Source organism: Lontra canadensis, unplaced genomic scaffold (assembly GCF_010015895.1).
Source record: "Lontra canadensis isolate GAN:19392208 unplaced genomic scaffold, GSC_riverotter_1.0 scaffold21, whole genome shotgun sequence".
NCBI lineage: Eukaryota > Metazoa > Chordata > Mammalia > Carnivora > Mustelidae > Lontra > Lontra canadensis.
In genome coordinates, this window is record NW_022631015.1 from 10,057,643 (window position 1) to 10,080,545 (window position 22,903).

Here is a 22,903-nt window from a genome sequence, read left to right on the forward strand (position 1 = left end):
CGGCGCAAACCCGTCCGACTGGCTGGGCCACTCCCGCCCGACACCCCCCCCATCCGCTGACACGGCTCGCTCTCTCCCAGCGCGGCAAGGCTGCCGTCGCTGCCAGTCTGCCCGCTGGGTTGTCAGAACAAGCGGCACCTCGCCTCCTGCGTGTCCCTGCAGAGCCCCGACATAATTAGACAGCCCTGAGCCGGCTCGGAAACCCGAAATCCCTGCTCCGGCGCTCGCCCACCGCAGTCAAAGTTGTTGAAACAGCCCTCACTGTGTTCTCTCTCTCTCTCTCTCTCTCTCTCTCTCGTTGCCTCACTTACACACACATTCACACGCGCCCCCACAGGGTCCCTCAAGTTCTTTGCCTCCCACCTAGGTCTCATAGGCGCCCACCGCCGTGCAGAGGTTCGAACCCCGCACGCCGAGGGCTTAGCACCCAGAGCTGGGGTTCGGCCTCCGCGAAGGTGAAATGCTCGAGCCTCGGGCCACAGCCCTAGCGGCGACAATTCACCTGCGGAGACTGAGGAGCTAACTCGGACCAGTTCGCAGAGCACCCCCGCCCCCCCCTTCCCCCCTCCCCCCCTCCCCCGCCACGGGCCTGAAAACAAAGCGGCTAGTGTGCCCTGGGGTCTCTGCGCCCCGCACGGCGCACAGCAGGAGCCCCCAGAGAAGAGACCGTCCCCGCGGGATGTCACCCTGTGCCCCAAGGGGTGAGGGGAAGGCGAAAAGGAAGAGCCCGGGAAAGGAGAAAGATTTTAAAATAGTCGAAGGAGAGGAGAGGGGGAAGGGAACCAGTGACACACCGTTCACACAAACCCGGGTTCTGATTTCAAGTGAAGACGAGACCCACGCTGCTGCGCCCGCACAGACCTCTGCTCCAGACATTTCCAGCTCCAAATGCCAAAGAGAAAGAAAGGAACAGAGAAGAAAAAATATCGAAAGCCGGGACTACCACCTATTTAGGTAATCATCGGCCTCGGCCCCCTCCCCCTCCTGTGACTCCTCCGCTTATTTCAGCGGTGGTTGTGAAGGAGTTCGGGGCTGCAGCAGCCAGGCCGGTTCCCAGCGCCTCCCGCGGACGGGCCAGTGGTGCTGGGGCTTCCCCGGCTGCCCTAAGAACCCGAGCTCTGGAGACCCTGGGTTTTAAAATGGGCTCCAAAGAGGCGCATTCCACCGGCGCCGCGGGCTCAGCGCACCGGAGGTCGTGTGCAGCCGGGCCAGGATTCCCACGGTCACTCAGCCGACCGCCCGGCGGCTTCAGGGCCCGCAGCTTGAGGACCCGGCAACTAGGCGGCTCCACGCGGTGCAGACCTCCCACCTCCGCCCCAGGGATGCTCTCAAAGTATCCCTCAGAGGGAGAAGGTGCTTAGAACTTCTTCAGCAACACAGATACCCAGAGCGAGCCCCGCAGCAATTTGGGAGAGGGGCGCTTCCAGACTGAACCCGATAACTGGGAGGTGCAACACAGCTCTGAGCGAAGTGTGCGGGCGCCTTCTCCAAACAGAAAAGACCCTTCTTTTTTAGAAAGGGGGAGGAGGAAGATAGGAAGGAAGGGGGGAAAAATGAATAAATAAAAGAAGGAATATGAAAGATCCGAGAGGACTTAAGGAGGCAAATGGGTTTTTCTCTTTCCTTTCTCTTCCTGGTGACTCGGGCTCCCAGAATCTCGCTCAAGACACACGCAGGGTGCACAGACGCATGCCCAATTGCCAGCAACTGCCTCAAAAACCCATGCTCCTCTTTCCACTCTTAAGCAGTCCCAAAACTGGCCGAAAAATAGAAGGGGGGAAAGTGGGACACGAGCTTCCAAGGAGGAAAATGAAAGAAGACAGCGTCCACATCCTTCCTCTCCAGCTTCTCCCTTGAGTTCTTCGGGCGAATTGGAGAGGCGGGCGCTGCGTTGGGGAAAGTTTGTCCCACCCGCATTTCGCAGCTGGCTGCGAGGAAAGGAGGAGGAGCGGGAAGGTAGATCTCGGAGCCTGCGGCCGCAAGGATAACCAACGCCGCGCTTACCTCGCAGTCCTCGTACTTGATATTATCCGTCAGTTTCCAAAGCATTTTCATGGATCGGCGTGAACGGATTTGCCCCCTTCTCCGCCTCGCACCCAAGTGGAGCTACTCTCTGGGTAAGCGCAAAGTGTCGGCTGCCGGCGGTGAGCGCAGGAGGAGGAGGAGGAGGTCGAGGAGGAGGAGGAGGAGGGCGAGGGCGAGGAGGAGGAGGAGGAGGGCAAAAAGGAGGAGGAGGAGGGCGAGGAGGAGGAGGGTGAGGAGGAGGGAGGAGGCGAGAAGGGAAAGAGCTCCCGTGTGCGCTCGGAGATCTCCCTCTAATGGTAGAAACTTTTCCCTTTTCCAGCTCTTTACCAACAGCCTAATCGCCTCATTAGCATATCAACAATAGTCCAATTGCTCGCCAGCACCGCGATCTGCGGCCGGCCGCTCCGACCCAGGTATAAAGGCCTCTCCGAGCGGCGAACTTGCTTCTAGAGCGCACGCCTGCCTGTGAGCCGAGGAATCTCCCCGGAGACCAGACGCGCGCCCCGGTCCCAGCCACCTCCGGTCGCCGCCGCCGCGCCATTCCGCCCCTCTCCTCTTCCTCTCCTTCTCGAGGGAGAAGCCTTCCGCAAAAACCCGGCACCGTGCAGGGTCCAAGCGGCTGCGCCTGGGGCTCGGCTTTCACCACCTCTCCCTCACCCCTGCCTGCGCTAACCGCGCTGTCCTTTCGGCCCCGTCCAATTTTATTAGAAATTATTATCCCTTTCGCAATTAAATATAATCATCAAACCAAGACCGGCAAAGTCACTCCAGGATTTCTGCCCAACAAGAGATCGCCTCCGCTCGCGGCAGCCACCACCTCGGGCCGCAGCGCCCAGGGAGTTTTATTGGCTTTGCGCTTACCCCCTCCATCCCCCCCACCCCACCCCCAGGTTGAGAATTTTGCCAAACAGCTCCAGTCGCTCGGCTGGGGTTTGCGATCCTTTAATTGCCGTGTGTAAAATAAAAATTGTACCCCGAAGAAGTTAGTTGACAGCTCCAGGGGTTAAATGATTTTCCTCTCATTTGTATGAAGCTAGGGCTGACTGATAATTCAACGTGGTGTTGGGGCTAAGGGTTTCGTAGGTGCGATCTGGACAAAATACAGAACTCCTACGGAGACTCACAGCCGCTCCTGGAGTTGTGCGGAAATACCGACATGTGTGCTTCGTGTCATGCATGCATCAAAATAAGTCGCTGGGAACCAACTCTTCGCTGTGCTAATCTGCTCCAGTTTTCCCAAGATCCCCCTTTTTAATTAAAGCAGGGAGAGTTCCTTCATGATTTGGTGATGTTACTAAAGCGGGCGCACTTGCGGCGCAGTGCCCGGCTGACGCGGAACCCCGAGGCCCCGGGGCCACCCCCTGGTCCAGGTTGGCCAGTCCAGGCTTTCCCGGCTCCACACAGTGACCGGCTTGCCCCAGCGGGGCTTTATAGATGTTTTCCTTCTGTTTTGGCGAATTGTTTTAAAGAAGAAATTAAAAAGAAAGACGTGATGTAATCCTTTGAAATACGGAGTAATTAATTTTTCTGGTCAAACTTCTCATTTGTCCTCCATAAAAAAGTTTTTGTGTGTCTTTCTCTCTCTTGAATACTGCAAATTCACCAACAGTAGTTCTGCCTCAGAGTTGCTCTAGGAACGACTTCTGATTCCATCTAGGCCTGTCTTTTGCAAATCTCCAGGCCTCCCAGGTCTCCAAAGTGTGTCCTTGCAGAGGGGGTAAAGGGTGTTACAAATCCAAGATTTTCTTAACAGGTGGAAGGAAAGCAAGAGGAGGGAGGACCACCTCCCTCTCCCCTCCCCCTTTTGCTGAGGGCAATTTCTCCTTCCGGATGGCCGCTGCAAATTCCCCAAGCCAGGCAGAGTAGGCCAGAGGCCCTCCCAAAAGTTAGAGAAATGGCTCGAGCTGGAAGGGGGATTTAGAGCATGAGAGACACCCTCCTGCGGCCCTGCCCTGCACTCCTTTTCCCCACCTGCACACTATCACAGTTCTCTGGCTGAACACAGCCCGAGGTTAAGTGCCACGCTCCACCCGGAAAACGGTCAACTTCCAGCACTCGCACCACTCACCCTGAGGGGCTGCCCCAGGGCCCGCCACCCAACGCAGTGGCTTGAAGTCGGGAGATGGGCCGCCGCGAGCATTTACACCTTCCCAGCAAGCGGACACAGCCTCAGAGCATGAGCTGTAGGCCAAATCCTAGGCCTGGGAGCGTGGGATTTTTACACCCTCGGATGTCGCCGCACTGTGCTTAAGGAAACTTCCAAGTTTCGCTTTCTTTCAGATTGTGGGCTGGGGAAGGCATTCAAGGCCCTTTATCTTCTCCACCCATCCCCCCCTTGCTGACCAGCGACCTGCAGATTTCTGGCTCCGCACCCTCTAGGGCTTGCTAAACTGTTGTTGTATTCCCGCCGAGGGTGCCTTTGAGGTGCAGATTAGGGCCTGCGGGCTCTGCGCCACCGCCGGAGTTCTGGGCCTTAAAGAAAGGCCCAGGCGAGCGCCCCAGTCGATCCTGGAGCCAGCGGAGCCGCGTTTGTGGGAACGTCATTACCACGACAAGTCTCTTCATTGCATGTCAATGCTCTGTCCCCACCAGCATCCCAGGGCAATAGCGCCAGGCCTGGGGCTAGAGGTGGGGGGTCCAGGCCTGAAGTGGGGGCATGAAGAGGCCATTGGAGGGAAAAATGAGTATCAGTGTGAGACAGAGACACTGGCAGAAACAAAGAGACAGCAAGGGGTCTGAATGACTCTTCTCTAGTCCTCACCACTCTGTGGGACCCGAGGGCCCAAAAGGCCAAGCCTGAAGGATCCAGCCCCTCCAGGCCCCAAATCCACGTGCCCCACCCAAGAGGCAGGTTTCCCACCACTTGCCAAACTGTGAGCCCGCAGGAGCCAGGCCCAGGGTTCACTCCTTTCCCCTTTGGGCCATATTCTCACTGCACCCAAATGGTAGGCCCTCTGGAGGCTCAGACCCAGGATGATCCTGCGCTACTGGTGCCTTCTCAGACCCGAGGAGTTTGGCTGGGAGGTCCACCGGGTTTGTGGAGAAAACTGCAAGGACCTCAGCCCAAGACCTCCCCCGGTCTACACCCTCCAGAGAAAAGAAGGAAGAAGGGCCCTGAGGCCCACTGGGGCAAGGAAGGGAAAGATGTGGATTCCCAACATTTGTGTTTGGTGTGGGTCTTGCATCCTTAAACCACAAAGTCAGTCTAATTTTGGGGATGAAATTGCATTTTCGTGAGGTTTAATTGGGAGGAGAGGTATAAAAGAGCTCAGGGTTAATAAAAATAATAAATAGAAGGAGAGAAGTAAAAATTGCAAGACTATTTCCTTTTCCCAATTCCAAAGAATATAGAAAAGATGAGACTTCTCTGAACTTTATTTCTAATGGCATGAATCTGAAGAAAGAAAAAGAAAAAGAACTCACCCCTGAAAAGGGCAGAGCCTTGACTTCTCTCTGGGAAGTTCCCCACCTTCGGTTCAAATCACCCTGCAGCCTTTTAGGCGCACAGAATCTTGCCCTAACCAGGCCTCCCTTGGCCAGGAGGTTCGGTGGGAGGTGGGGGGAGGGGAATAGGGCCCCACGGTTCCCATGATGAAATCGGGAAAAGAGGAGAGTCTGCTACCCTCACCAGCTTGTGCAGAGCTGCCCTGGTTTCCACAGGGGAAATGTCTGGACGTTAGGAGAGAGCCGGAAGAATGCTCCTGTGGCCCGGGTTGGGTCAGGACTCAAGAAGGGCAGGATCAAAAGCCCATTTGGCCTTGAGGTATCCGAGGCCTAGCCGGCCGAGTTTGGCAGACTTCGGTTTCTGCAAATTTTGGACCTCCCTTATCACCCACCATTCACCCCTTATCCAGTCACCCCAGTCTGTAGCCCAAGAGGCGAAAACTGGCTTCACAACTCGGACCGAGAGAGAGGCTAAACTTTGTGCAAACTCTTTTAAGTATTTCCCCCAAAGAACATTCTCGCGGGCGCGCCCCGTCCATCCGGACCCCTTTCCATTCTCCACACCCACTAGGCCCCCCAAATTGGAGACAGAAAGAGAGACAGGTGCATCAGAACCCCACCTCATGCGTCGCCCTGGGGTCTAGGGCAAGAACGAAGGCGTACAGAGTAGTGAACCTTCCTTACCACGCACTGCAACCCCCGCCCCGCGCCCTTCCCCCTCTCGAATTAGTCATCCTCCCTTGTTTCCACCGGGTGGGGAGGGGGGGCGTGAAAGGCCGCAGCGCAAACCACAGGTGACCCCCGGGGCCACCTGTGGAGCGTGTGCCGGACTTCCCTCCGCTCCGGACCCGCCGGCAGCGCGTGTTTTTTCTGCCCTTTCTCTCCTGGGAACTCTCCTGGGCGCTGCCAGGCGCGCCTCGCTTACGACTCTCCTGCCCAGGGCCAAGGCTCTTCCTCTCCGCCTCCCCCCTCCCGGCCCCCCCCCCCCCCCCCCCCCCGCCCACATCAGCCCCAGCCAAGGCAAACCCCCGTACCTGCCAGTCCCCCATTTTGGCAAGTATGGACATCGCGGCTCGGCGCTCCAGGCGATGGATCCCCGCCGGGCATGGGCTGTAGGGCTCGGCCGGGCCCGCTCCCTGGAATCGCTTAGACAAATCCTCCTTTTTTACCTGCTCACCAACATCTCACCTGGTCATAAAGAGCTGGGTTGCTACCTGCCGACGCATGCGCGCTAGCCCAGGAATTCACTCCGCCAGCTCTAGTCCCAGCGCCTCGCAGAGCTGACCTGGGAAGTGATGGATTTATAGCCGCGGCAATCTCGCCATCAGCTCCAGCTTTTCCCAACAGCCCCAACCCGCTTTCCCGGTCAGTTTCTGACCGGGGAACAGAGGCAGACTGCTTGCTGGGGTGTGCAAGGCTCGATGCGAGTGTGAGTGGGTGTGTTTTCGCACTCAAGCAATGGGGGCATCTGCGCGCTCTTCCCCAGACTCTCCTCCCCTCCTCGGAACTTTGGGGCTGGGAGTCTCCACCCCGAAGTGGGGAGAATTGGAGGTGGGGAGGGGAAAAGAGCAAGGCCCGGAGACTGGGCCCGACCCAATAGGTCCCGCACACCTGTACGCATGCGGTTCGGCCAGACCCTAGGGCGGGCCTCCCCATTAGCCCGGGAGATTCAGGACAGTCCGGGCCCTCGCGGATCGGAGTCCGCAACCCCCAGGGGGTTCAGCGTCCAATCCCAGATCACAATGTTTCCCAGTAAGTGGAAACGTTCGCGATTCTGTTTCATTTCTGGCTTCTAGTTTAGTCTCCTCCCACCGCAGACACACAAACACACACTCTTGCACACTCATACACTTACACTTCTATTTACGGTGGCCCCCTCCCCCACTCCTCTATGAGATCCCTGCTCTTTATCTTTTCCAATAATAAGTCTTTAAAGGAGAATGGGGGCGTTGGTGGTTCTGGGATGGGCAACTGAGGTTTGGGCTGGGGTTTGCTTTCCCATGACAGATAAAATCACTCAAGTGATTTCACCGCTGCTTCTAATTAGAAGGGAGATTTAAAGGAAGCCACAGGATTTGGGGCTCCCGAGGAGCTCACCTCCGCATCAGGAACCACACCTGGTTGGGAGGGAGGCCCGGGTGAGGAGCTTAGCCTCGGGCCGCGCTCCTCCGAGACCCTGCCCGCCCCATCCCGACAGCGACGAGATCGGAGAATCCGGGGCTTGGGCCTGTAACCCCGGGGAAAGGCTCTGAGGGCCTTTTACCCTCAGGGCCGTTTACCCTCCCCGGCTGGCTGCCGTCGCGGGGACTAAGAGGAACAAAGAACCAGCTTCAAATCGACCACGACACGTCAGGCAAAATGTGTAAGAGGTCAGCTCAGAAGCTGAGGAGTGAAGACTTGTCCCCATACCTAAACTGCCCCTTTCTAGCTCTGAGCTCGAGCCTCCATACCTGCCCCACTGGCCTTGTACCCTCCTGGCATGCACAGAGATGGTGTGGTTGGTGACTCTCAAGGAACCCCCGTGTCGCCTAGGCATTTGAGTCGTCCCTGGGCTGAGGGACTCTCATCCCTGTACCTATTCTCTTGTGGATTTGAAACTTTCTTGGACCTGCCTTAGAACCTTGCTCAACAAGTTTGGTGTGTGTTTGTGAGGGCTTTTTTTTTTCTCCTTGCGAGAACTTTAAATAATTAAAATTATGGCCTTTTTAACCCGTAGTATCTCCACTTCACTTTCCCGGCTTTCTCCACACTGTCAGAGCAGGTCGCTGAACGTCGAATTCTTTAAAGTCCCCAGACAGACGCGGGAGGCGCGTCCCGGAGATTCCGGCGGGGGGCGCTGTGCTCTCTTACAAAATGAACACCGTTCCCGGCCGCGGCAGCCTCACTGCTCGCGCGCACGGGTGGCACAAGAGCTGGAGGGACCCGAGACCCGCTGGCGGGGCCCGGCCGAGCTCGGGAAGGTCCGGCGAGCGTGGGCTGGGGCTGGGGTGGGGCGCAAAGAGGACCGTCTCCAACTCTGGTACCTTTTAGGGGCGGGGGGTGGCAGGGCGTGTGCGGGAAAGAGAAGGCAAAGCTACCAGCGCGGTTAAGCGCGAAGCCACGCTGCTGCGCTGGGTTGCATGGGAGTGGACAAGAAGATTTGGAATCGAAGTAGCCTAGGCCTTGGGCGTGAGGGTTTCTGTTCGGATGACTGGGGCTAGGGTCCGGGTGGGGAGGGGACTGAGAAGGAAGACTCCGGAAGCAGCCGGGAGCAAGCATTTCGCTTTGGAGAACGACCACTCGGGGTCCAGACTCCGCGCAGCCATTTACATTTACAGGCTGAGCGAAGTTACTGAGCTCGTTTGAACCTCAGTTTTACTCATTTGTAAAATGGGTGATTTGTTGTGAGAATTCAACAGAGGAAAGCGCTTAGCACAGCACTAGCCCAAGGAAAGCAGCGGAGCCTGGTCAAGGACAGTCTACTCCGCCCATCCCCCACCCTCAGACTCCCTGAGGCTGGTTCAGTTCAAGATGCAGTCAACTCCATTGGCCCTCCACTGGCACACTGCATTCAGACACTGTGGTCAACGGCACCTCCAGCGACTCCTTCCATAAAACCCTCTTCTTCAAGTGTGGGCCCTCCCCCTTGTTCCCCAGATACCCATTCTCCACTCCCGGCCTTTCACCCCTTGACCTCTCCAGAGGCCAACACCAGCCTGACTCTGCCTCCAGATGGGAGCCCTGGGGGGCAGGCGGGGTGGCACCTCCCAACTTCACCCAGCACCCAGACTCGGGTCAGATGCACCCAGTACCAGGGCAGTCCCAAGACCATTGGCTGCACTTGGTGACCCACGTCAGCACCTAGCAGTCTCCAGAACTGTGGCCTCAGGCCTCCTGCGAACCAGAGAAAAGTGAGACTTTTTTTTTTTTTCTTGTTTCTTTTTTTCTTGCTGGGTCAAGGAAAAGGAGATCAGCAGGAGTCCTCCTCCCCTCTCCCGACCCTGCCTCCAAAAAGCAGGTTCCACAGCTAACAGGTCCTGGGACTTCTCGACTCAACCGCAAACTTTTCTGTGCGCTGCTCAGTGCAGGCGGCCAAAGCTGCGGGGAGAGGCTGGAAAACTTGGTGTCAGCAGGCGCCAATCTCCCAGCTTCATGTAATGCTCACCTCAGGCTCTCTACAGACCCCAGTGCCCAGAGGTATCTGGGTGGAATTTTTCATATCCTGTAACCCGCCTCCCAGCTCCAGGAGCCCCAAAGTTGCAGCGGGAGCAATCTCTCCCTTAGGGTAGAGCTGTGCTCCAACCGCATTCCTCCCCACCCCAGAACTTTCTGGACTTACCTCACCTTTTCGTTTTTTCACTCCGCATCAAGTGCCCCTCCCCAGCGTTCCCCACCCCGCCCAGTGGAGGCTCCTTAAGGCACTTGGAAATTTAAACTCAAGTCTGAGCAATGGGTTAACTCAGAATTTCACACCTGTGGTGGCCTCAGCTTGCTTTTCCCTTAGAGGAGTCTGGAATTATTGCGACAGATTGAATGACGGCTCACTGCACCTGGAGCTTCTTCCCCTACAGAAGTTCATCTTTCTGGCCCTTAAACCTGACAGAACCTTCAACTTTTGGGTCATTCATGGGCCCCTCTCAGTGGTAAAGTGGACCCCAGGATCAGAGCAGGGAAGGGAAAAGGTTGGACTCTTGGGGGGGGGGGTAAGTGAGGGGAGCTATGGGGTGACTTGCCACGCCAGGACCCTCCAGTGATTCCTTCAGCACACAAAAGCCCTCTCAACTTTCCAACTGGATTAGAGCAAAGGATTAGGGTTACCAGTAACCGCAGAGGAAGCCAGACCTCTCACCGAAGTTGCCGAGAGAGAGAGTGCAGAAGGGACACACCGCGTCCCTGAGCTGCGCTTACCTAGGTGCCTCCCAGGCAGGCACTTTGAACTGGGAGTTCTTGGAGCATTGGGTACAGAAGGCCCGAGGGGTGCAAAGACAGGAGGCCCAGAGGCCAAAAACTTAAAGGTGCCCTGGAGGTCAAAGGACTGTGACCCCCTCCACGCGTGGCCCGGGTTCCACCAGGCCCCAGGCGACAGGTGCAGCCGCAGCCTCCGCCGCCCGCTGTGCCAGGGCTGCCGCCGCTCGCTGGTGCGGAACCACTATCCGAACGAGTTTGCGCTTCTGTTTACAAAGCAATCCTGCCATCAAAAGAGGAACAAAATCACCACTTATCACACCCTGTCATAAAGTAATCTGCCCCGGAGGGAAACTCTAGCGAAGAACCGCGAGGAGTGTGTGTGTGTGTGCATGCGCGCGTGGGGCGGGGGATGCGGGGACAGCAAAGGAAAGGGGAATTCGCCCAAATCTTCCAGAGTAAATCTCTTGGACAAGCAGCGTCCCTCCAGGCGGGGAAAGACTGAGGGTAGCCCCAGCTCTGGCTCCGGGGTGTGATGGGGAGCCCGGTCCAGGACTGGGTAGGGCAGAGTGCCCGATCACTCTCTTCGTCTTTGGAATCCACTCATTTGTAGGTCTCCCACCGGATGCTTACTTTTCTAGGGTCTTCAAAGATGCTCGACCCCCACCCCACCCCCCACAGATGAGCAGAGAGGAGAGAAAAGTGAGTTCCTGGAAACTGCGAGGTCCCTCTTGATCCTCCTTCCCTGTGGGGCAGTGCAGGGTTCACTAGCAGTCCTCAGTAATTCCTAAGAGTGGCGGAGGGTTTTGTTCCCTTTAACTCCCATGGTGTCCCCCTCCCCCACCCATACTTGTTTCTGAGGAGGATATGGTTCAGGCCGCTCTGGCAATACAGACCAAATGGTCTGGAAATTGGGGGATGGGTGCAAAATTATTGGGAAGTTATAAGCAATCCCCGTGAGTGTCCAGTCTCTTTGGGTTATCTTCATCCCTTGGCTTGTCTAGAGTGAAATGAGAAATCCTTCCCGCGATCAAACCTATGCCCAGCAGAGTACCTCTGGGGGCTTCCTCTGGGGCACAGGTGTCTCTGCCCCTTGTGTCACCCTTGGAAGGGCAAAGAGAGATGGCTTTCCCACCCTCCCCATTTCCTTTCCATTGTGAAGACTTTTCTAGTCTAGTTGTCAGTAATTCAAGACTTCATAATACAACCAGAGTTTGGGCGTGGCATAGGTGATCCTCAAATCCAGTACCGCTCCCCCCACCCCCACTCTCCTAGTCAAGGTTGCAATTTCCCCTGCAATCGACATTAATGTACCAGGACATCATCTGGTGAATTTGTATCCAAGTGCCTGTGATCTAGCCTAGATTTGGGATTCTTGGGCTCCATGACGCTTGCAATCACTAACCCAGAGAGATCACTTTGGCTCCTAATGGGATATTCTGAGCTGGGGCATGCAGTATTATCAATGAGAAATTATCATTTGTATTTTTAAAACCTCGGGGAAATTGTTTCATCCTTTGTAATTCCTATACAGTTGAAAACAGAGAGTACACGTCATGCTTGCATCACTGTGCAAAACATCTTAAGGCGGGGGACTTGTCTTTCCCAAGACTGAGATGCTAGATCTAATGCTGGCAGAATCCCCACGAACAGGATGGGGGAAGGTCCTTGTCCCCTCTCCCCACACACAAGTTATTGTGTAATCTTGGGACAATAAGTGAACCTAGGGCAGTTGTGTCCAACCTTTGCTCGATATTAGAATCACCTAAAGAATGTGAAGATCCTGATACCCGAGTGGCACCCAAATCAATGGAATCAGAATTTTGGAGATTAGGACCCAAGTATAAATATTTTTAAAAGTATCCCAGGTGACTGCACTGTGCAGCCAAATTTGAGAACTAATGGCTTAGGGCAGTGGTTCTTAAAGGGTGGTCTATAGGACAGCGAGGTGAGCATCATATGGGAACTTAATAGAAATGCAAATTCTTAGGCACCACTTTAGCTCTGCTGCAAACTCTGAAGGTGAGGCCCACCAATCAGTATTGGAAACAGCCCTCCCAGCCATGCTGGTGCGCGCTCAAATTTGGGAACCACTCACCTGGGGAACTGTATGCCTCTAATCGAGGCGGAGTTTGCAAGCCGCCGCTATTCGTCTTTGTCTTAGCGAAAAACTGCGACCCCTGGGTTTTACCTGTCCATCCTTTGGCAACACAGGGCTTGTCTCGGCCGTAGGTGCGGAGACGTGTCAATCTTCCAGCAACTTCCCAGCATTAGAATTAGCCAACTTAGGAACAAGTTCGACGTCACTGCTAAACAACCCCCTGCAAACTCAGCGTTTCCCCGCCTCTCTAGGTGGCGTCGGCCGCTTTCGCGGGTTACACTTTAGAACGACACCTGGGTTTGACTTGGGGTCAGATGGAACTTTTTACTCAACCTCTGAGCTCTGGGCTTCTTTTTCTTTCTGAGTCTTTCTTTTCTACCCTTTCTCTCCCTGTCGCCCCTCCCCCACCCGCAACTCCTGGAACCCTGCTATGCACCTCTGTTTCACTCGCCCAGGCCACGTGTCTGGGACTTGTCCCGGGAATCTGAAGTCCGATCACAACTCTCCTCCATTCTCCGACTTCTTCCGGCACTGCCGGCTTGCAGTCTCCCTCCTCTCCATCTTGCCCCAAATCGGTCGGGTTAAGTTTGCTGATCCGTTGCGCACCCAGTCGCCGCACCCCGGGCCCGGTTCCTAGGGCAAGCTTGCCGGATCTGTACCTAAAGGGCGCTAGGTTGGCTGGGCGGGGCGGCTCGGCGCCTTTCCCTGCGGCGGGCCTCCGGCGCGGCTGGGTCCCGGTTGCGGCTGGCACCGCGGGGAGCGCGCCCTGCCCTAGGGGCTTCCCACGCAGCTGCCCCTCGGGTCACGCAATCTAGAAAAAGGTGCGCGCCCGGGTGCCCTGCCGCGCCTCGGTCGGGGCCTGGTCACCATCCGGGCTCCCAGTGTCTATCCTTAGGGCGGCATCTGGGCAAACAGGTGGGAGTGCTCCCAGGCGGCGCGGAGGGTCGCACCCGGGCCGCCGGCGAGCCGCGCTCCCAGCATCCCCCCCCCCAAACTTTCGGCTGCCGAACGGGTCTTCTCCGGGGTGCGGGGGCCGGGGGCCGGGGGCGGAGGGAGTGTGTGGCTTGGAGGCCGGACCCGGCGGCGGCGGCGGCGGGAGAAGGGGGCGCCGCGCCGGGAGTTGGGCGCCCCCGCCGGGCGGACGGTCCCCGCTGCGCACGGGCTTCGGTCTGGAGGGCGTTCTGGCGCCAAAGCCGGGCGGGCCGCGGCGGGGAGTGGGGGGAGCCGATCGGGCTCCCTCCCATTCACAATTGAGAGTCTGGTGGAGACAGAGAGTCTCCTAAATTGAGGCACGTCTCCTGAAAGTCTGGGAAGGAAGCCTCAAAACTTTTCGCATGCAAAGCCGGGGCTGTCCGAGCGCTCGGTCCCGGTTCCCTTTGTGCGGGCGCTTAAACGCTCGCCCATTTCCCGCTGCCCGGAGGGGTCTGCCGTCGTGGCTGGACTCCGGCGAGGCTCCGTTTACTTTCAGTTTGTCTTAGCTGCCTAGCGGCAGAACCGGCTGCACTGCGCGCTCTGAGCTTTTCTCAAGGATTTGCCCCTTTAATTTAGAAACCCGAGGTAAGGCCTTCTTTTCCAAAAAGTGGAGACCGGGAGCTTGGCCTTTCTGCCTTCCTCAAGGAAGCTCCTGACGGTGGGCTCACACGCCAGATTCCACTGCTTTTTTTCACGCGACCACAGACTTTAAAAGAGCAAACTTCGGTTGCCATGAAAACCTGTCCGACTTCCATGTTGGCATCTCATGCAGTTTCCTAATAATGGAGCCTTACTGCTTTTCACGCGCTGCCGGAAGACTTGCCCACAGTGGGGGTGCTCTGCTTGCGTTTTGAGGCCGTGCAAGACTATCAGGGACCTCCAAGGAACAGGCCAGCTATCTCTGGATTTCCAATTACATGTTCCAAATTCAAAGATGTGTGTGTCTTGCTTCTTGAGCCTAAAGAAAAAAAATATATTTTTGGAAGTCTTTTTTTCTTTTTTTCCAAAATAAAAGGATGCTTAAAACGGCTCTGGAAACTTGGAGGGAGGCATTGTTCAAATGGTATTGTGTTCTACTGTATTTATTTCTACATGGCAAGTTGCATTGGAAATTTAAGTTGATAATTGAACAAGGCCAGATCAAGCATGTGAGGTTTTTAGAAAATCGACACGGCACACATCTCTTCATCTGTTTCCAAACTCGAAGTGTATTTTTTCTAAATCTTACAATGTAAATGGCACAACCTTCCTAATTGGGTAATTTCAGTCCTTATGTTGTGGATATAAGAATTATACAATTGTCCTTTGAAGTGCAGTGCTGAGGAAAATGGAAAGGAAGTTTTTTCTTGGGAAGCGATTGCAAACAAACACCAGAACCTGACAATTTATACACACAGTTCCCTTTCTGACTTGACCTCCCCTCTCTGAGAATTACTATTTAAAATACCAAAGTTATGGGATACTAAGTTAACTGTGGTCTTCAGTTTAAATATTTGATTTCTCATTTTGAAAAACTCATTTTCATTTGCTTCAGGAACTTTTGAAGGAAAAGTCGTCTGAGACATTTTTTTGAACAGACAATAGCAGTTGACTGATTTTAATTTCCAGTTATCTTAAATTTTTTTAAATCTTCTTTTTTAAAAAGATATTTATTTATTTGTAGGAGAGAGAGAGAGAGAGAAAACACAAGCAGGGGTAGTGGGAGAGGGAGAAGCAGGCCCTTCCCCCCGCAGCAGGGAGGAGGATCCGGGGCTGGAACCCAGGACCCGGGATCATGACCTGAGCCTAAGGCAGACACTTAACCGACTGAGCCACCCAGGGGCCCCAATTTTTTTTTTTTTTCTAATTTTAAAACTACAGCTAGAGGAAACTCTCAAGTGTATGAATAAAGGATAAAACTTAAAAACTGTTTAAATACATATTCTCTCCTTTCATTGTTGGAGCGTACAAACACCTTTATATAAAATTCAGATTAAGTAAAATGTAAAAAAATACATATCCAGTTTACATATTCTTATTGTGTTCAAATATTTACACACAACCCCACCTCCCAGGATATTGACAAGATTTTTAGCATTTTTTTTCTTTTTCATTTCCTGCTAGAAAGAGAAACTAAGAAAGCAAAAATTCTTTAAACAGTAGGAATTCCTTGGCCCTGGTGTATCTCAATGCCAACACTAGCTAGGAACAATCTGATGTGATTTTCAACAGCAGCCTGGCTCAAACCTCCCAAAAAGCTGGAATTCAAGATGCTTTCCCTAGTTTTATCCCAAGGGAGAAAGAATCATTATAATGCCCTTCACCACAAAGTGTGTTCTGAGCCTAGTACTTGTACAGGTTCTGAGCCCAACACCATTCAGCTTGTTGATAGCCAAGGGAGTCAGGACTAGGTGTCCAGACGGGTGGCCTTTCCCTCGCTACACCTGTTCCCCCACTGAGTTAGTCCATGACACTGTGTCCTAGACTGTGCTCGGGATTAAAGGCCTGATTCCAATACCCTTTTAACTAAATGTTTGTAAACCTAAGTATCGAACCCGCTTTAAAGGAGTTGAGATTAAATATGACCTATGTACCCATTGTTAATTGCAGATGGGGAATGTTCAGGGTTGATAGAAATGACCAAGGCCTTGATTCTGGTGGTGCTAGAGAGACGGCTCTTGGATTTAATGTTGATGTTGCACTGGTGACTGTTTCCCACCAAACAGTCAACCTCTACCGAAAGCTATAAGAAAACCAGAAAATGTAAAACACTTCTAGTCTAACTATGCCTGCAATGTCTCATCATTGTCTAGACACTTGCTTGATATTTTAGAGTACACAATTCTAATATTAGCAGCCCACTTCTAGTAATAAGTGATGGCAGGAAAGCGGGGCTAATACTTATAGAGTCACTATTTGGGAAGAATTATTAGAGAGCAAAAAGAAACAAGCAAAAATAAGAAGAAAACATTAAATGAGTAGGAAAGTAAAAAATTGAAGTATCTACCAAAAGAGAATGTTGATTCATCAGTAATCATAACAATGAAAATGGGTTATAATAGCAGCTGAAGGAAATCTTCACCAGCAAGTTCAACTAATAAGTTCATTGTTAACTTCTTTAATAAATTCTTTAATATTAACAAACATTCTGAAGAAGACATTCCATTTATAAAGAGTGCTTTTGATAATCTCTTAGCGGTGGCACATTTGGAAGCAAAACTGAATCACCATGACTACCACTGTCTCTGAAAATCTCTTTTCCAAACATTTTCCAAATACAAACACACACACACACACACACACACACACACACACACACACACAATCTCCTACATGTTAGATCTGGACGTTTTTCCTAAACATTTGCTGCCCCCATGTGTTCCTTTAGAAAACTGAGTGTTAAGGCGAAATCCCATTTATTTAGCATCTCCTAGACAGCATTCAATTTTGATATACAGAACTACAATCAGAGAAACGCTGAAATCATTGTAGGAAGAAGCACCAAAGGCAGGGCTGGAGAAAGGTGGAGAAAAGATCTCACTTTTGCAGCAGACTTCTGATGTAATCTCTAGGAATTGCATAACTTCTTTATGCCTTTGCTTTTTAAAATATTAACATGGGTGGCTGGTTGGCAGGATGGGGTACAATGGGAGCCAGATTTTCTTTAAGGTCCCGTCTAGCCTCATATTTGGTCATTCTCATTGAGGATAATAAAACAGAAGTAGGAAAACCTAGTGATTCCATTTCTGGCTAGGTAGTTAACTTGGAGATGTGCCCAAAACTCATGAATGAATTTCCTGTTTCATCACTGGAATCCATTACCTTGGTCCTCTGTCATCTTGACAAACCTGCTTCTCAATGTCTGAGTAGCTCCGAGCCTAAGGAGACAAGAAAGAATTCATTTTCTTTAATGACCAACAATTATGAAGCCGACTGCTTGTGATTTGAAAACTGAAAATCATCTTCACAGTTTATAGTACGTATTAATAACAGGTGCTTCTACAGCTTTAGCTGTTCAAAAATCTTCTGTGCAAATCCATGGTAAACTTCACAAAACTATTCTCTCCCTATTTCCTTGATAACAGAACCCTGATTTTACTTAGTTATCAAGCCACCACGTGTTTCAAGAAAGACTGGGTCCCTCCCTTCCCCAAGGGGATGAATCTTGGTTCATCTAAGAATTAGGCTACTCACTAACTCTCACTGCCTTCTTTTTTTTTATTCAGAAGTTTTTGTTTTAGTATTATTATTATGGAGGTGCAAATGACATAGATTAGTTTCAGCTGTACAATATAATGGTTTGATATTTGTATGCATTGTGAAGTGACGACCACAATGAGCCTAGCTAATAGTCATCACCATGCATAATTACAATTTTTTTTCTTGCAATGACAACTTTTAAGTTCCACTCTGTTAGCAATTTTCAAGGAAGCAATACAGTATTAACTAACCCCAGTTGCCATGGCGTACATTATATCACCATGACTTACTGCCTTTATAAGTGGAATTTTGTAACTTTTGACCCCTTCACCCATTTTCCCAACCCTTAGCTTCACTCTGACAACCACCAATCTGTTCTCTGTATCTAGGAACCCAGTTTTTTGTTTTGCTTTGTTTTGTTTTGTTTTTTTCAGATTCCACATGTAAGTGGGATTCTATGGTATTTGTCTTTCTTTGATTTATTTCACTTAGCGCCTATTCTTAAGGTCCATCCATGTTGTCACAAATGGCAAGATTTCCTCCTTTTTGCAGCTGAATAATATTCCTGTGTGTGGGTGTATACATATACACATACCACAGTTTTATTTTTAAATCCATTCATCAACTGATGAACACGAGGCTGTTTCCATATCTTCGCTATTGTAGAAAATGCTGTAGGGGCACCTGGGTGGCTCAGTGGGTTAAGCTTCTGCCTTCGGCTCAGGTCATGATTGCGGGGTCCTGGAATGGAGTCCCGCATCAGGCTCTCTGCTCAGCAGGGAGCCAGTGTCCCCCTCTCCCTCTGCCTGCCTCTCTGCCTACTTGTGATCTCTGTCTGTCAAATAAATAAATAAAATATTTTTAAAAATGCTGTAATGAACATAGGGGTTCATATATCTTTTTTTTTTAATTTTATTTTTTATAGACATATAATATATTTTTTCCCCAGGGGTACAAGTCTGTGAATCGCCAGGTTTACACACTTCACAGCACTCACCATAGCACGTACCCTCCCCAATGTCCATAATAACCCCACCCCACCCCCCCAACCCCCCTCCCCCCAGCAACCCTCAGTTTGTTTTGTGAGATTAAGAGTCACTTATGGTTTATCTCCCTCCCAATCCCATCTTGCTTCCTTTACTCTTCTCCTACCCCCTTAACAGGGGTTCATATATCTTTTTGAGCTAACATAATTTTTCTTTGGATAAATACTCAGAAGTATTGCTGGATCCTATGGTAGTTCTATTTTTAATTCTTTGAGGCACCTCCATGCTGTTTTCCATGATGGCTCTGCCAAGTTACATTCCCATCAATAGTGCACGAAGATTCCCTTTTCTTCACATCCTTGTCAACACTTGTTATTTCCTGTCTTTTTGATATTAGCCATTCTAAGAGATGTGATCACTGCTCACTGTTAATCAGAATTTTCTGAGAAGCTCTATAAAAATACTGACTCCCAGTCTCCCCCCCAGAGATTCTGGTTACTTGGTCTAGAGCTTGACTGTTTTTGAAAACTCTCCAAGAGATGCTAGTGTGCAACTTGGATTGAGAATCACCTGTCTAACCCAGTGATGATTATTCCGTTCACTTCTCTGGCAGTTAGTTTAGGAATGAACACATGATGCAATTTTCAGCCTTATAAGAGGAAATCTGATTGCAGCGGGGCATCTGGGATAGTTTTCCTCACTCTTAGAAAGGAACAGAAGATGAGGTTATGTCTTTATTTTCCCTTCTAGGGTTTGGTTATTACCATCTGAGGGTAAGGAATGTGATGTCTGGAGCTGCTGCAGCCACTTTGTGACCATGAAGGAAGCTCCCACCTGCAAGGAACAGCTGAGTGGAAAGACTGAAATAATTCCAGTCTTTGATGATCTTGTTAAACTGCTAAATTAACTAACCCCGTAGCTGTCCTACCTCAGGACTTAATATGTATGTGAGTAGAAGACATTTAATTTAGAGTAGAAGACATTTAATTTCATCATCATCCTGATACCCTGATATTTTTTTTAGAAAACAGGCACACTTATTGTAAATGAGGTTCCTTGAACAATGCACATGGAAATCCTGGGAGTTCATGGAATTCTGCTAATATTATATAGGGATGTTTTATAAATAGGATTCTGTAATGGGTATGTATATCTTAACATAGTAAAATGTGTGATGATATAATTTCAGAATGTTACTCCTTTCACTTCTGTCTTCAAACTAAAGCAGTCTATTCATTTGCAAATACAAAACCAAGACTGGGGCAGAGATAACCTACAAGTAGAAACTTTCTTATTTACCTGGATAAGATTAAGCCTAAATATAAAAACATTTTTCTTACAATTCAGACACAATCCCTAAACTATCATAATGTGTACAATTGTCATTTACTACTATCCTCTTCCAAGTAATTATTAGTGGTATAAACTTCATTACCACTTACCTTGAATATGTAAATCATTAAAATGATACCAGGATATCAAGGTTTCCCAATTGTTTCCTTTCATTTTTTTTTTCAAGATTTATTTATTTATTTTTGAGAAAGAGAGAAAGCAAGTATGAGCAGGGGGAGGGCCAGAGAAAGAGGGAGAGAGAGAATCTCAAGCAGACTCGTCACTGAGCCCCGACCAGGGCCCAGTCTCAGGACCCCAAGATCATGACATAAACTGAAATCAAGAGTCAGATGCTCAACTGATTGAGCCACCCAGGCGCCCCAAGATTTGTTGATTGTTTCTTACCAATTGCTTGGCTTTAATGACCAAAGTGTTTGAAAACTCCTGTACTCAAATCTGTTTTTTCTTTTAAAGAATCTGGTCTCTTTTTTTTTTTTTTTTTTTTACTTTCGGCTTTGGTTTTCATGTTCATCATTAACGTACACATCACCACGTGATGTACTGTGAAGCCCTTTGACTTTTTTGTGTGTCTTCTTCTTTGCACACATGAAACATTAATGCAGTCGCTATGTCCCTAGGGCACAAGGTTCTAAGTCATATTCAGATTTATGAGCCCTCCTTTGAATATCATGTATTAGCACTAGAATATTCACGTGCTAGCATACTATGCCTCATAAAACAATGCGGTAAATGTTTCTACCCTCGTTGCTTGGAGGAACTTGATTCTGGTCTCACATTCTTGTGTTTCCTAAGCGTTACTGGCATATTAGTAAAACATGTGTCTTGCTATGTGAATTATGTGCACGTGTACCCTGACTTCAACAAGTGCATATGTATAAGGGAGGTATTACTTTTAGCCGGATTACCATCTATTACAATGTGAAATTTAAAAAATCCAAAGCCCCAAAGGCATTAAATATAACATTTCAGGTTAAACATAGGCAGATTTTCAAACATTCTCTCCATTACCAGGTGGCTTAATATATAACTGAACAGAAAACAGACTTAGGGTGTAGGAAATATTCATTTTTTTAAAGATTTAATTTATTTATTTGTCAGACAGAGAGCACAAACAAGGGGGGCAGCAGGCAGAGGGAGAAGCAGGCTCCACGCTGAGCAGGGAACTGAATGAGGGACTCAATCCCAGGACCCTGGGATCATGACCTGAGCCGAAGACAGATGCTTAACTGACTGAGCAACCCAGGCGTCCCAATATTCATGTGTTCTTATCTAAATAATGATTCTGTTATTCCACATCTCCCTCTGTACCAAGAAACCAATGATAGTTATAGACATTATTAGCAATATAACCAGAAGAATCTTCTAAGAGCCACCAGTGTAATATGTGTCCTTGGAGCAAAGGGCAGAGGGACAGGTGTGAAGTAATGACCTTCAGAGCCCAAGTTCAGTTTGGTGGAGGAGCCAAGTGCTGGGTCTGATTGCAGTCCACTCATTATTGCGAAGGCTTTGTCATTTTTGCAATGCTTCTCAAACGCCAGCCCCATTCCTGTGCTATGCCCATTGTTTCCCAAAGCCGTAGGACCTGTTTAAAAATAGAGTACCTAGCCTTCTAAAAAGGGCTACTGTCACAGGTAGGGCCATGCTCAGTTTGCAGTGGGTAGGAATGTGGGGGTTTTCTGAGCAGCATGGAATGAGGGAAAGGGACTCAGACTGGCGTTGAAAGAATGGGACTCTAATGTCACCCTTGTCACAAGCTACCTGTATGTCATTGGGCAAGTGGCTCCATGTCTTGAGGTCACATCTCCTGACTTGGAAAGCAAGATGATCTCTGAGGCTCCTTCCAGATCTAAAAGCCCCTTGAGTCAGATTCACGTGTCTGTCAGCTGAGTTCCCAAACAGCAGCCTAGAGATCTCTTTTCTGGAAGGGAAACGTACAACTGAGAAACATCGTCTAATGCATTCAGTTCCCTTCAGAGGAAAGTGAGGTTAAACAGTTCAGGACACATGAAAGTCGGTTCTGTTTCATTTTATTTATTCATTTTTTTTTAAGATTTTATTTATTTATTTGACAGACAGAGATCACAAGTAGGCAGAGAGGCAGGCAGAGAGAGAGGAGGAAGCAGGCTCCCTGCTGAGCAGAGAGCCCAATGTGGGGCTCGATCCCAGGACCCTGAGATCATGACCAGAGCAGAAGGCAGAGGCTTTAACCCACTGAGCCACCCCGGCACCCCTCATTTGTTTGTTTTTTAAGGAGGGTCTGTGCCCAGCATGGAGCCCAATGCAGGGCTCAATCCGAGGACCCAGAGATCAAGAACAGAGCCGAGGAGTACCTGGGTGGCTCAGCTGGTTAAGCATTTGCCTTCGGCTCAGGTCCTGGGATCCAGTCCTGCATCGGGCTCCCTGCTCAGCAGGCAGCCTGCTTCTCTCTCTCTCCCTCTGCTGCTCCCCCCTGCTTATGCTCTCTCTGTCAAATAAGTAAATTTTTTTTAAAAAAGAAAAAAAAAAGAACTGAACTGAGATCAAGAGTCAGATCCTTAACCTACTGAGTCACCCGGGTGCCCCATGAGGCGGTCCTATTTTTTTTTTTTTTCAAGATTTTATTTATTTATTTGACAGAGATCACAAGTAAGCAGAGAGGCAGTGGAGGGGTGGGGAGATCCGGCTCCCTGCTGAGCAGAGAGCCTTATGCGGGGCTTGATTCCAGGACCCCAAGATCATGACCTGAGCTTGAAGGCAGAAGCTTTAACCCACTGCCACCCAGGCGCCCTTCAGTCCTATTTTAGATTATCTTTTACTAGGCAAAACATTTTTGCCTGTGGTATCTCTCTCTGTATCCTAACTTACAAAATCCAGGTAAGTTCTGCTACTTCATCCCACTATTAGCTCCACTGAAGAGAGCTGTGTAAACACATGCCAATAATACTCAGGGACATAATAAAAATTATGACATTTCCTCAAG

General features: G+C 50.5%; 1 protein-coding gene and 1 long non-coding RNA gene across 4 annotated transcripts in view; one reads left to right on the top strand and one right to left on the bottom strand.

The window, feature by feature from the left end:
* TFAP2A (transcription factor AP-2 alpha) overlaps window positions 1-6,690 on the bottom strand; it is a 21,653-nt gene extending 14,963 nt beyond the window's left edge. The window contains exon 1 of one of the 3 annotated variants that reach the window (XM_032861546.1): window positions 6,504-6,690. In XM_032861546.1, coding sequence (XP_032717437.1) covers window positions 6,504-6,536 — 33 coding nt within the window. In that variant the 5' untranslated portion in view covers window positions 6,537-6,690. Of the gene's footprint in view, window positions 1-2,004; window positions 2,189-6,503 lie in introns of those variants that run through there. The other 2 variants (XM_032861545.1, XM_032861548.1) reach the window with 2 other exon arrangements.
* The window catches only part of LOC116869926, a 15,607-nt gene extending 1,594 nt beyond the window's left edge, over window positions 1-14,013 (top strand). The window contains exons 2-3 of the long non-coding RNA XR_004383150.1: window positions 8,550-8,553; window positions 14,003-14,013. This is a non-coding gene — a long non-coding RNA (uncharacterized LOC116869926). The remainder of the gene's footprint in view (window positions 1-8,549; window positions 8,554-14,002) is intronic.
* The last annotated feature ends 8,890 nt before the right edge of the window (window positions 14,014-22,903 follow it).